We start from the raw sequence: 13,699 nt of genomic DNA, 5'->3' as shown, positions 1-13,699 counted from the left end.
CTTCTTCTTCTTCTTCTTCTTCTTCTTTTTCTTCCCAACCTACGGCAACGCATCTTACACGAGATTTCGGAACACTGAAGTCCGCCCTGCTGGCACGTATCGCGCGAGAATTTCTGTAGGGCAGCTCTTTCAGTTGCATTATGGAAATGCGAAGCGCGCGCGCGCGCTTCGCAGTTGTTACGGACGAAGGAGATGAAAAATGTTGTATGCATAATTCATGCACCTGCTTTGTGCGTCAAGTGGGATTGGCAGGTCTCTTCCCCTCCTTCACCGAGGGGGGAACCGCGTGAAACGGGAATTGCGGCGCGCGCCTCACATTCGTGGCTTTCCTGACTATATATACCCCTGGGGTTTATCATCGCACGTGTGTGAAATTTTTTTTTGTCTTCCTTTCATGGCTGGCGCGCAATCATCGGCCCGCTGTGCTCGTGGTTTATGAGGGACGTGAATTAGTAAATAGAAAAGGGGCCGCGTTCTTGCTTTCTATTTCCGCCTTCCTCTTCCGGGAAGCCTGTCCACTCGCGGTGGGAACTTCCTATACGCACGTGTCCCATTCTTTCCCACTTGTTCACTAACGCTGTACGCGTCACGTTGTACGCGTCACGCTCTTTGTATTGAAGGGCGATCATAAGTAATGCTCCGTTAGAAACGATACTTCTTTCATTTCACCCATGTTTTAGTTATTCTTCTTTTTCCTTTTCCTTCCCTCGCTCTCGCTCTTCCCGTCTTGTTATTTTTTTTTCTCCACTCACGTTCATCGTTACTCTCGCGTTAACGTTCAAACTCGAGCGCCTGTAACTTGGAAGCAGACAGGGTTTTATGCGCGGACGTGGCGCTTGTCAGGGTGGCAGCTCAGCTACATGGGACGGATTTCTGACGCCTCGTCGCTCGTTGCCTCGTCGGACTTTCGGCGCCTCGTGGCTCGGTGTCGGTGCGTTAACTTCCCGGCGCGAGGTGACCTAGCCCGCGCTGAGTGAAATGGGTGCCTTTACTTCTGACGACGCGACTCTGAAAACGCGTCGGAAATATGTCTCGTGTTATTAGCGCTTTAGGCTTTACGTCGCGGCTTCCGTAATGTCGGAGTGCGGAAACGATTCCGTACTCGCCGTATCTCTGTCGAGCTTGCTGCGGTTCTCCATGTATGGGTAAGTATCTACAAGAAGCAATGTCGGGACGCTGCACAAGAGGAGGAATAACTGAGGATGTGTACGCAATGCTAACCAGAAAGCTTATTGCTTTCTTTTTTTTTTGCTTTTTAAGCCTAGAAGGCGGGTTGCTCAATGCGTGCCGTCTTCCCGCAAGCCCACTACTGCAGGTCACGTGATTGAGACTGCGCGGCTGAGTGCATAGGTACACGGCGTGCAAGTCGTGTGTTGGAGGTCACGGGATCGAGTGCACATGCCTAGACTAGCGAGGGCGAAGCATGAGCATGCAAGTATGCTGGCATAATGCATGAGAGAAAGAGGGAGAATGGAAGAAGGCAGGGAGGTTAATTAGACTGAGTCCAGTTTGCTACCCTACACGTGGGATGGTGAATGGGGAGTGAAAGTGAAATGCAAGAGGGAGCCGAGAAGTTTGCGGCTCGTTAGAGGTCACGTGAGCAAGCTTGTTCTGCCCGCCCAGCTGAGCGCATATACGGAACCCGCGCGGTGCCACATGTGGAGGTCTCGGGGATCTGCTTCGGGTGGGTGCTAATATCTAGGAGGCGTGTTGGGCTCTGTCGGGCATGCACTAGCGAGCCGAGAAGGCCTGTGGCTTTATGCGCAGTGTTTTTCCGCGAGTCCAGTGTTTGAGGTCACCTGATCTGCTGCGCATTTGGGGACGCGGCACAGTTGAAATGGGGAAGGCAACATGGAACGTTCGCTTGATGATGATGACCTATTGGCATGCCCTTCGAAACGGGGCGGCGACAAATACTCACCTAGCCTGCTTGAGCTAATGAAATCTGTGAATACTCATCATTCTACCATTTCGCCTTTGTTTTTTTAATATTTTCTCTCTTCCTTAAAACTATACAATTACCTATGCATGTAGCGGAACCGGTCCTATCAATCTCTTCTCTGCTTTTTTTTTTTTTTTCTTTGACCGATACTCTAAACATCTCTCGCGTATCTGGATTTCTGACGGGTAAATGCTTCCACCCGTTTGAAATTCGAGTGCTTCTGGAAGGTGGATGTTTCCTACAGGTACTGCTGGGCGAATACATTCGTCTTCTATTAGGATACGCTGAGTTGCGCTTCCGGGCAAGCACCTGCCCCCCATGGTAGCGCTGCTCATCGCGCCCGTGTTGCGACGGAGAGTACTTGAGGACCTCGAATGAACTCGGTTTATGCGTGTCTTTATGCGCAATACACCACACTAGTTTTGTTAGTAAGCTAGTATGCTTTGCAATTTATACTTTATGAAATTTATCTAAAACGACCAAACCTTTTGTGACAGTGTGATACCTTGATTGATATAGCTATCAATGATTTACCTTCCGTATGAAACTGTGACTTTTTTCCTTTGCGTTTATTTATTTATATAGCTTTATTTTTCTTGAGCCTCCGCAGCCGTGCCAAACGCGCTCTTCCTTTCCGCGACGCAGGAGGACATGTCCTCGCTGGCGGTGCGGATACTGCCTCGACTGGCTGCGGTGGCCGTGTGCCTGCTGTTCTGCTACGGCATCCTCTACCGGAACATGAATAGCGGCCGACACCGGCCCGACATGTCCTGGCTGCTGGCGCAGCAGAACCTGCGGCTACTCGTGCCCAACGACTCGCAGCCGCTGCTGGCCGCGCCGCGCCACCTGTGCCCGCGGTTCCTGCTGGTCGTCGTCTGCTCCGCGGTGGCCAACGGCGCCGCCCGGCGCGCCCTGCGCGATACGTGGCTCCGCGACGCAGCGTCCCCTGCCGTGCGCGGCTTCTTCCTGCTGGGCCGCACGGCGAACGCCTCGCTGCAGGAGCAGGTGCGCGCCGAGAGCGAGATGTTCGGCGACATCATCGAGGTGAGAACGGGCGGGCCCCGATTGGCGTTGCTCCCGGGGTGGCCTCGACCATTGAGTTATTATGCGTTCCGTAAGGCGTACATGGGCGTTTCTTAAGGGCTTCACCTCAATACAGCTGTCACTGCTGTGAAGCCTGTATAGTGTATTGCGGAGAAGGGAAGTGGGAACATCATCGAGGTGAGAACGGGCGGGCCCCGATTGGCGTTGCTCCCGTGGGGGCCTCGACCGTAGAGTTATTATGCGTTCCGTAAGGCGTACATGGGCGTTTCTTAAGGGCTTCACCTCAATACAGCTGTCACTGCTGTGAAGCATGTATAGTGTATCGCGGAGAAGGGAAGTGGGAATTTGCGGAACTACCAAGTGTCAACAACGTGTCGTTATTTAGTAAACATTGCCGGTGGTGGTGGTGGTGGTGGTGGTAAACTTTATTGAAAGCGGGAAGGGAAAGTGGGGAGGTGGCTGAGGGATCGGGCTCAAGTAAGGCCCTAGGCTTGCTTGTCCTTCTCCGCCTAGACCACCAGTTCAAGCTTTCGGTCGACGTCCCCGGACTTGAGCCAGGCTGTCCAGTCAGTCTCGCTGCTGACATTGCCGGTGCTTACAGGACACCGAAGGGACAACGGGCACACCGAAGCTGGAACCCAGACTGATCCCTGGTTTGGGCGCTCGCCGAGGCCGGAACGTGCCGCAGGTGTATGGCTGTCCACGATAACAGACAGCCGATCTCTTATGCGATCACTCCCCCCACTCTGGCACGCTCCGGCCTCTGCGGCGCCGTTCTACAGGCGGTCCAAGTTCTAGCTTTTGTTCCCCCGCTGCTCCTTGGGTGCCCTGCAGATACTGCCGCGCCTGCTTATTATAATCTCGGGTGCTCTTCTGAGGACTCCGTATGCCTGTATTATTCTTATTTGTCAGGCTAAGTGATGTCACCGCAGCACATATATGTGCTGCGATGGAGCTTACTAAAGCACCGCCGCCATTATGGAACGCATTATAAAATACTTGCTCTGCTCTTTCGCTATCGTTCATATATCGTGGAGCTGAAGGGTAACGCATGGATTTATTTTACCTTCGTGCTTGACGGCTTCAGACGTACGCGTGCCGTTATTTATTGCGCTTCTTCGATGATAATGTGGCGAAAATAGCCTTAGCCGTTACTTATTGCGCCTAGTTCTTCGATGATAATGTGGCGAAAATTGCCTTAGCAGTTATTTATTGCGCATAGTTTTTCGATCGGAAATTGCCTTAGCACATTAGACGTGCATCACTTGCTCTGGCCGTGTGGTTGGACCTACGCAAACAAGAAAGTCGAAAGTTGGGCTAGTTGGTGAGTGATCATCGTACCTTGCTGGTGAAGCAGCGCACTGACACGGACACAGAGAAGACAAACAGAAAAAGACGACACTCGCAGTCTTTTTCTGTTTGTCTTCTGTGTGTCCGTGTCAGTGCGCTGCTTCACCAGCAAAGCAAACAAGAACCAAGACTCCGTCAGGCTACAAGAAGCATTACGCAGCACGGACCTGGCGGAGCAGTTATGGGCCGTCCAGCGAGCCCACGATGCGGCCAGGGAGTTAAAACTCCCGGTCCCAACGTTGTAGTAGCCCGCTCTATGGGGCCTTGCACCCCGTAGCTCGCAGGCCCTTTCAGTAAAGTTATTCCATCCATCCACCCATGTGGCAGAATATATATATATATATATATATATATATGAAACCCGTGGCGTAAGTATCTAATCCGCTTCTGGCCGCTTGTGATAATAAGGAAAAATTCCAGTTTTCAGGCTACATTAGAACCGACATATTAGTTGGAAGTAGGTGGCCCAATTAGTTTATGATCTTATTTATAGAAGAACTCGTGTGAAGCTTTACCTCGGGAGCTTGTATCTAAACATACGAAAACAGATATATCGTATCATTTCAAGTACCTCGCCAATTTTCATAAGGTTTGTTGCAATTTAAAACAAAAAGTTAAATGTGGTGAGTGTAGGAACGTTGTTGTTTTTTCGCATTCAATTCTTGTAGAAAAAACTTGTTCAAAATTGCAAAATGTTCACTTCTTCGTCGGTTCCTCTCGTGCTGTTTAGACTCGCAATCTTAAGCGAGTTTCACATACCTAGACTGGAGCGAAAAAAAAAAAAATTGGTGCAGTCGCACGCGTCGCAATGTGATTTTTAGAACGCTCATTTCACCCGATTGCGGCTTCAACAATGCAGCTTGGAAGGGTTGCTTGCCGGCAGGTTTTGGGGTACACACAGCATAATTCTTTTAACGCAATTAATAAAACGTGCCATTTGCAATATATTGTAAGTAGAGCATCCTCTCATGTCCTAGTGCATTAAGGAGTTCTCCAGGCAGTAACGTTTGTTGTTTTGCCTATGTATGAATATTACCCCAATGGCATTTCATTATACTCCGCATCAGTTTATCGATTATTGTGTGATGTATACAAACTAAGTTCATGGTACAATGGCATATCATGTAGCGCACATCGCTTTTGTGATTATTGTGTGATTCATAGGTAAGTTGCCATCTGACGGTACTATATAGCACAACCTGGATGAAGTTCATGGGGCACTGTATGGCTTATGAGTATGAATACTTCGACGAACAAGCACATACAACTCCTTTGTTACCAGAAAAAGCTCTCCAGGGCTAGTGTATCAATAGGGCTTCTTTTATAAATATTTGGGTGATTATTTCACTTTGTTTGTCATGCAATGCTCAACAGCCTGCTATCTCTACATTGAGTTCCCTTCGCCATCCTTTGTGTTCCTCCTATCAGTGGCAATAAATGAGCTGTTTACAAAATTTTAGTTAGGTCAGAGCTTGAATATGCGTCCATAATAAAAATTTTCATTCAATTACCCTGAGAAATTGTTTGGATGTTTACAAAACAACGCAGCTCCTCTTATTCCTTTATGAAAACTCGGGGTTTAGGTGCCAGAACCATGATCTGATTATGATGCACACCATATTAAGAGACCCCGGATTAATTTTTACAACCTGGAGTTCTTTGAAGTGCACTCAATGCACAGTACACTGATGCTCTTGCAGTTTGCTCCCATTAAAATGTGGCAGCGGCGGCCGGGATTACATCCCGCGACGTCGCACTTAGCCCCAACCACTAAGCCTCCATGACGGGTACCACTTTATTATTTTCTTTTACATCGGGCAAGGCAGTGCCTGCTGTAAAAGAGGCTCTCTCTACAAAGTTTTGCTGGTAAATACACTCTTACGCTTTCATAAGCAGCATTACACAGGGCCCTCTAGTAAAGTCCCTGCTGCGTGCCGCCCACTCGTATCTGCCAGAAGTGACAACTCTTGGAAAAGGTTTTCTTTCTGCTCTATGCACTATCTAGTAGGAGCATTCGTGTCTTTCGAAATTTATTCATCTGTAGAAACAGCTGCCTGATAGAGCACTTACTATGTCTGGTCATGCGAATTTGCGCGCATCTGTTGAGCAGTAATCATTGACGCAATGAATGTTTACTACATTCGGAGTCGCAGTTTCGCATTTCGGCGAAGCTGCGACATTTTTTATTCTCCCTTCGCGTGTCGGTGCTACGCACCGGATTCGGCACTCCACGTCTCCGCGCATTGCGCTTCTTGTGCGAGACGCCGTTTTCCAAAAACCGCGAAATAGCTTTCGGCGCAACTTTAGCGGAAAATCACAACGATCGGTGCGCCGTGCGACCAACCCCTTGGTCGCATTCGAAAAAGAGGGGTAGGGGGTTGTCGGCACTGCGACTGCGATTTCAATCGCATCATGTGAAACAGACTTTAACGGCAACCAGCTCAACTAGCCACTATCGCAAAATCATTCGGCGCACAAAGCCGTTACGCCTGGCCTAACGCCAGTCGTCATTATTCGCACTGAAAGTGCGAACGGCCCGGTAGTTTTGTCTTCCCATATAAGGGCTGTTTCGTTAGCGTGAACGCTTACCGACTAGATAAAGGACAATAAGATTTCAATCTGATCTAGTCGGTTGATTCCGAAACTATAGACCGGGCAGCGCGTAACAACGCCGACGGTAAAAGGGATATAAAATTGTGTTGGTAGAACATGAAATATATAAAATCAATTTTGTGTCCTACCTGCTAGGGGCCGGGGGGAGAGAAAGGGACAAGTACACAACGCGCCAATTGTTGTAGAATGTTGTACAGTACACCTATTTAGAGTGGTAGATCGGCCGGCTGCGCACTGCACGAGCGTCCACCGCAGTTCGAGGTTTGATGGTGTTTCATGTCCACGCCTGATCAATCGCGGGCCAGAGTCATGAGACGGGAAGCGTCGAGAAAGACAGTTTAATTACAAGCAGCTCACGCGACACGGAACACTTCGAACAGAATATCCACAGACGCAGAAATCTCCAAAGACAAGAGGTTGACGAACAACACAGAACTCCCTGCGAAGCTTACAACAATGCCCACCGCATCTTGATTTAAGAGCAATAAATAAAGTTTAAAAGAACGTGAGCAAATAAAAAAAATACTCAGCAGCAGGCGACAAACACTGCGTGAAAGAATGTACAAGAGATACGTGATGTTTACATAAATGAACGATTAAACACGATAAAAATTCAGACGGAAAGCCTGACGGCAGTTGGTAGACGTGGATTTATTAGCGGCATTTAAGTTGAAAGTCCTGTTCTATAGAAGCACCAGAGTTCTGGTTCCTCGCTTTGGTGGTCGCTGCTAAAGACTGAGGTGAAATTGGCCGCACGTCGATCTTGTCGAAGACGCCAGCTTGGGGAACCTAGCCTGGCGGCCAATTCCTTGCCGACCCTCGAGGCACGACCGCTCGCCCAGACTTCCAAACCAACTCTGCCGCTCGCCGCGCAGACCCAACAAACTGTCTCCCTCACTGCGCGCCGGCTATCACGTGAGGAAACAGTCGGGCGCTTGCGGAACACTAGGGAGGTTCGTCCCCTCATTTACTTTGCCCCCTCAGCAGCCTCGCGGCTGTCGGCAGTAGTGGCGACATCGTCTAGACGTGCGCGCCCTTTGTGACAATAGTGCAGGGACCGTGCAAGCGGCATGGCCACGCGTGGTCTTATTGCAACGTTCGTCCATACTTTATTTCGAGCAAATGGCGACCCGCTCTGCCGATATTCTACTCTAGAGAATTACGATTCGCACTGCACCTGTTCCTTTATTCATAGAAGCTCTCTCGCGGAGCCAGTTTTACGCTTTTGCTCAAGGATCGAGCACTTCCTTATGAACTCTATGTTTCGTGCAGGCTGACTTCCTGGACACCTACAACAACCTCACCGTCAAGTCGGTAGTGCTGCTCAAGTGGGTGGACAAGCACTGCCCGCGCTCGCGCTACGTCCTCAAGACGGACGACGACATGTACGTGAATGTGCAGAACCTGGTGAACCTTCTGCGCGCCAAGGGCGGCCGCCGCCTGCTCCTGGGATGCCTCATCCGCGGCGCGACCCCCGTGCGCGACTGGACCTCCAAGTGGTACGTGCCGCCGTTTGTGTACACGCATCACACGTATCCGGACTACCTGTCCGGCACCGGCTACGTCATGTCCGGCGACGTGGTGGGCCCGCTGTACCGGGCGGCGCTCGACACGCCTTTCTTCTTCATGGAGGACATCTTCATCACCGGCATGGTGGCGCAGAAGCTGGGCCTCAAGCCCAACAACTCGAACGGCTTCAAGTTCTACAAGCGCAAAAACGATCCGTGCCAGTTTCGCCGACTCATTACGGCGCACCTGATGACGCCCAGCGAATTGCGTGCCATGTGGACCAAGGTGCACGACACGACTATCAAGTGCTCCTGATGGTGACCGCAGGGCGCTCCTAGCCGTCGACCTCGTGGAGCGCCCCTTGTGAAGTCACGACTGCCGGCGCCGCCCCGAAGGCGGTCGCGCTTAGCTCGACGGCACTGGACACGTCGGTTGTGAGGGGGAGAGCAATCGCGCAGTTCGGGTTGTGAGCGTCGCGCCGCGACAAACTCCGCTAGCACTGCCCGCATCAATGGACCTTCGCTGTGAGCCCTGTGCAGGCGTTGCACGTAGGCGACACCTATCGATCTGCGTTTGTTGTCCAAGGGCTAATGACTACCCCTAAAGGAGGCTCTCTGGAAAGCATAAGTTAAATGACGCCCTAAGGTGGTTAGTGCAGAAAGGGGAATATCGTTAGCATGACCTCCTAGCTCCGCCCAATCTCGGAGGTCATATCGTTAGGCGAGAAGTTGCCGCGCCTATTGTGCCAGCATTCGTAGGAGTTCCGTTCGTTTATTGCGTTCCGGATACGTCATTTTTTTTCTTTGACACACCATGGCTCGAGTATGTCCCGTTCATATTTATAGGTTGGACAGAAAATGCGCGTAGCTGCGAATTCAGATTTGGGCCATATTGAACAAAATGCGATAGGCCACATTGAAAGAATTTTTTTAAAGGAGGAACGCGATTATGATGTGTCAATAAGATCGCCCGTGATGTGCTGCCATCCAGGTGACTGAAAACAGCAGCAGTGATTGTGGAGGATACGCTGGTCATTTTTATTGCGATAGCAATTGTATGGACACTCCAGACGCATTTGTGCCGTCGCCGTCGCCGTGATGTTTAGCATAAATTCCAAGGGCGATAACATCATCGCCGCGCGCCGTACGCTCTATGTGCTAACGAAAGCATGCGAGGGTAAGCCGACGATGGCGGCTTAGTTTCACGCACGCAAGGGAGGAAAGCTAGAAAGGAAGCGCGACGTCTTCCGTCGCATGCAAGGCACGGGGGTGAGGCAAGGGAGGGGGAGGGTGTTCTACTCTGGCGGCTGCTGTGTATGGTGCGGCCGCGCACGCCCTGTCTTGAAAGCGATCTGCGAGGGCGACAGAGTGCGCCGAATGCTGATATCTTCGTGTTCGCTGTGTTCTAGCCGTTCAGTTCGCGTCACGCCATCGTTTTGACAGCGAGTTCCGCGCTCATCGAGTGAGATGTGTTCGTGTGTGCTTGTGCACACATGACACCATTTTTGTTAATTTAATTAGTAAGCGAACGTCTACAAGTTCATACAGCCGATAGAACTGCTTTTCTTATTTCGTATAGCTGTCTACTCATTAGCTATCGCAATTGATGCTTCGCATTTCAGGGGAAACTGCAAATTTTTGCTGATTTGCAGAGTGCGAATATGCTATTCGCCTTGGTCTTTTTCTTCGCTGTGATGCCGCCTTTATATTGACGAATGGTGACGATATCGTCGATGTGATATAACGAATCTAGTGCTACAGGCACATGCGCAAGCGGTGACGCGCTTGCGTGGTGCTTCTTAGCCAGTGATGCCAGCGTGTTTTTCTGTCGAGCGGAGCGCTTCCAGTGCACACAACTACTGTAAAGGACGAGCCACCTTGGTGCTTTGCTCGTGGTGTACAGTGCAGCCGATGAACTGTTAAAGAGAACACTTGAATGTAGAGCGCGCGCGGCTTTTTCCCTCTCGCCGGGCTCTGCAGCGGATGACATGTGTATGGTCGCGTTGGTACCTTCCCACACGCTTGTATGGTGAGTTCACATAGAGTCGTCCTTTACGATTAGAGCGCCAGCAAAGTGATAGCCGAACATTGGAGTGTTCCATTTAACAGTGAATCGCACTTTACAATGGAGGTTAATAGAAACACTGGAGTTGCGAACCTTCCAGCCGCCTTTCAGGACAGGCGAAACGATTAGAAACCTTAGAGTTTAACAAGAAAATAAAGAGACACAGTACAGAGAAACCGCGCGCAATGCGGGCACTTCTTTTCTTTTTTTCAAAAAAGCAAGAAGAAAAATTGTACTTTAACAGAAGAATTAAAATGAATCGCTAAAGCATTCGCTTTATATGCATAGCGGTATTGGAGTCATCTGCAGTATTTTTCTCAATGTTCAGACATCAACCGCAGCTGGTTTGTGTCTAATGAGATCTAGTAAGCATAATCAACTAACCAAAAGCTTCAGAAGCGTCAGGATAACGTACTTTCTGCAGCCCCATAGAAAGCTATGGATAACGTTTCGCCTCCCAAGTTGGCGTCTGCCGGTCTTCATGGCCTAGCGCTCCAGTTCTTTTTATAGCCTACTCGTCGTGCAGAGCGGAGTCCCTTATCTCGGAGTACCTTGGAAACCCGCTCGCTCACTGCATAATACAGGCCTAGGGACAGTTTCTCCCTATTTTTTGTAAGTGCCATGACGTGGAAACGCCCGTTGTGATCGAATTATTGAAGTCATTGAGCGAAGTGGGGCTGGAGGGGGGGGGGTGGAATAGACGGGTGTAGAGAGCCCGTTTGTGTCACTCCAATATTTTGTTTCGTCTTTTTTTTATTTATTGTATTTTTTATGGGGGTGGGGCGTGAAATCCCACTCAAAAGCACCTAGGCACTGTGACGAAGGGAGAAGAAAGCATTGCTTAGCAAGTTTCATGACGCTTCGGATATTGTTGTTTTGTTTTTGTTTTGCTTTTGTTTTGTTTGCTTTCTTCGTTTACAGGAGCAGCGCCTCCTCATCTTTCCTTTGCCATGTTGCAACCACGCGGGCCTCACATGCTGGCCCAAGTTGTTTTTATGTCGTTATCACGAAATAGTGGCGGTGCGTATACTCACTGTATGCATTTCAACGTGTCACGAATACTATTAGGGATGTTCTCTATGTCACACACAGCGCACCACCATGACATGTTTGTACGTTGTTATGATAAACAATCTAGAAGACTTTATATGTACAAATGAAAACGGAACTCGCACTTTTTTCTTGGGATTTCTTTCCACGGCGCGCAACCTTCGCATCGGAATGGTCTGCGTCAGACCGCATCCGGTGTATATGGCAAGACACGGTATTTTCGCTGTCTTTCGTTCCCTGATGCACAGGTAAGTGCATTTACATTTTTAGCATAGATCCACCCCGGTCATTCACTGACCGGCGGGTTTTGCTACTGATCGTAACGTTCATCGATAATGTTTTGATAATGTCGCTGCATGTTCGGGTACAACTAGTTAATTTGTTAATCATGTTTTCTGACTGTTCAAGGTCGGCAGCTTTCACGCTCAGTGTATACCTTGTTCACTTCTAGGCGCCAGTATACTATGCGCCATCTAAATTGACATCACAAGACAAAAGTTGAAAACCACTCGAAAACATCGTCTTTCTCGCGTTTACATCTGCGCGAATCCGCCTTTCGATGCAGGCACTTTTTGTTTGAAGCAGAATTGTTACCTATTATCTGGGTGTAATTTACGATGCTTTCTTGTATTTAGCAGCAGCTGTCAGCTTAAGATAGCTGTTCTCGACAGCATCCACTATGCGGCGTTGGTGTAGCACTGCCGCAAAGCTGTGCCACTTTTGGGATGGATCGAGGACTGCATTGAGTCAACGTCCGCTGCTACCGCTTTTCTACAGGAGCCGGCAGTCAAGCCTATCAGATGGTGGCGACATTAATCCAGCGGAGCCTTGATCCGTCGGGTAAACACCGGGATTTCCAATCGCTCCGAGTCATATACCGCCGTTGTAGTTGGAGATATTACGATAAGTGATTGCGTCTTGCGCTCTTTTGTTGATTTTTCTGAAAAGTGTGTGTTCATTGTCGCATTTAGACTGTTTTTGTCAGAGTAGCTGATGCGTTATTGCTTCTGTCTTAATAAGAAAATTAAGACCATGCTCTGCTAGCACAAGTTACACTGCGAATGGCTGATGTAATAGAACGTACTGAAATGCCACGTACCTCCCCGGAATTTCGCCACACTAACTGGTGCGTTGCTGTGGTTTATTAGTGTTATAAGGAAGGCAGTCTGTTACTTGTGATCTTCGCAGGCAATTTGCTCAGTTTGGCTGGAAGTACACATTTTATTTGTAGGTGGGACCTAGACAAGCTGGAGTTTAGGATTGTGACCAGGTACTCGGTATTGATTTCACATGAATCGCTCCTGCAGTGGTTGCCTCCGCGTAACAGCCGTTACAGGTCAACTCCGGCGATTTTTCAATGTCCACTGATCTTAACAAAATTTCGAATATACGTTTTCCTTTACACGCTGATTATCTGTACAAAACGATATGACTGCAAGCCATTTAGTTTTGCTGAAAATGAATTTTAAAGGTTGGTTGCGTGTTCCCGACGCAAGACTTTTTACTGGCCACCCTGTGTTTGTGGCATCAGAGACTACACCGCCACTGTCGCTGAAATCGCCGCTGTCTACTTGGGAAGATCTGTAAAAGCTCCCTGTGTCGTCAGGTGACATCATCAGCTTCGCTTCTTTGGTGTTAGCGCCACGTGTACTGCGTGTTTACATTATGGTAGTGTAGGATCTGACGTCATCGACTCATCGTGACGTCACACGAAGCAGCTACCCGTGTCGGTTTCGGTATCTCGTTTATTGGTCATATAAAATTATTGATAAATTTCTTAGCAAATTGAACCACCCTACCGGTGACGGGACTCTCAATGTCACTTGAAAATGACAATGTCCTAGTATGGTTAAAAAAACGCCGTAATTGCCCGTCTGTCAAGAGATCGCGATAGGGATATCGGTTAACTAGACGAACTTGTTCGGTAGTGTTTGAAGCAGGTTCCGGATAACGTGTTTCATGAAGGAATGTCCTCACTGGTGCTGCAAATCTCTACGCGTACCAGGGTAAGTATACAAAGATGAAAGATGACATTGTTACATCTGTCATGTTACAGGCGACAAGCTAAAGCGCTAATTATTGTACAATGCGCCTCGTAATTGAAATACTGTTACGGAACGACAAAGA

General features: G+C 49.1%; 1 protein-coding gene across 5 annotated transcripts in view; it reads left to right on the top strand.

Moving 5' to 3' along the window:
* The window catches only part of LOC135917684 (beta-1,3-galactosyltransferase 1-like), a 143,828-nt gene extending 132,221 nt beyond the window's left edge, over positions 1-11,607 (top strand). For all 5 annotated transcript variants that reach the window (XM_065451258.2, XM_065451259.2, XM_065451260.2 and 2 more), the window contains exons 2-3: positions 2,588-2,986; positions 8,222-11,607. In XM_065451258.2, the coding sequence (XP_065307330.1) occupies positions 2,588-2,986; positions 8,222-8,773 (951 nt within the window). In that variant the 3' untranslated portion in view covers positions 8,774-11,607. The remainder of the gene's footprint in view (positions 1-2,587; positions 2,987-8,221) is intronic.
* The last annotated feature ends 2,092 nt before the right edge of the window (positions 11,608-13,699 follow it).

Source organism: Dermacentor albipictus, chromosome 4 (genome assembly GCF_038994185.2).
Source record: "Dermacentor albipictus isolate Rhodes 1998 colony chromosome 4, USDA_Dalb.pri_finalv2, whole genome shotgun sequence".
Lineage (NCBI taxonomy): Eukaryota > Metazoa > Arthropoda > Arachnida > Ixodida > Ixodidae > Dermacentor > Dermacentor albipictus.
Note: the sequence above shows the minus strand (reverse complement) of the source record. Positions and strands in the feature narration are given on the sequence as shown.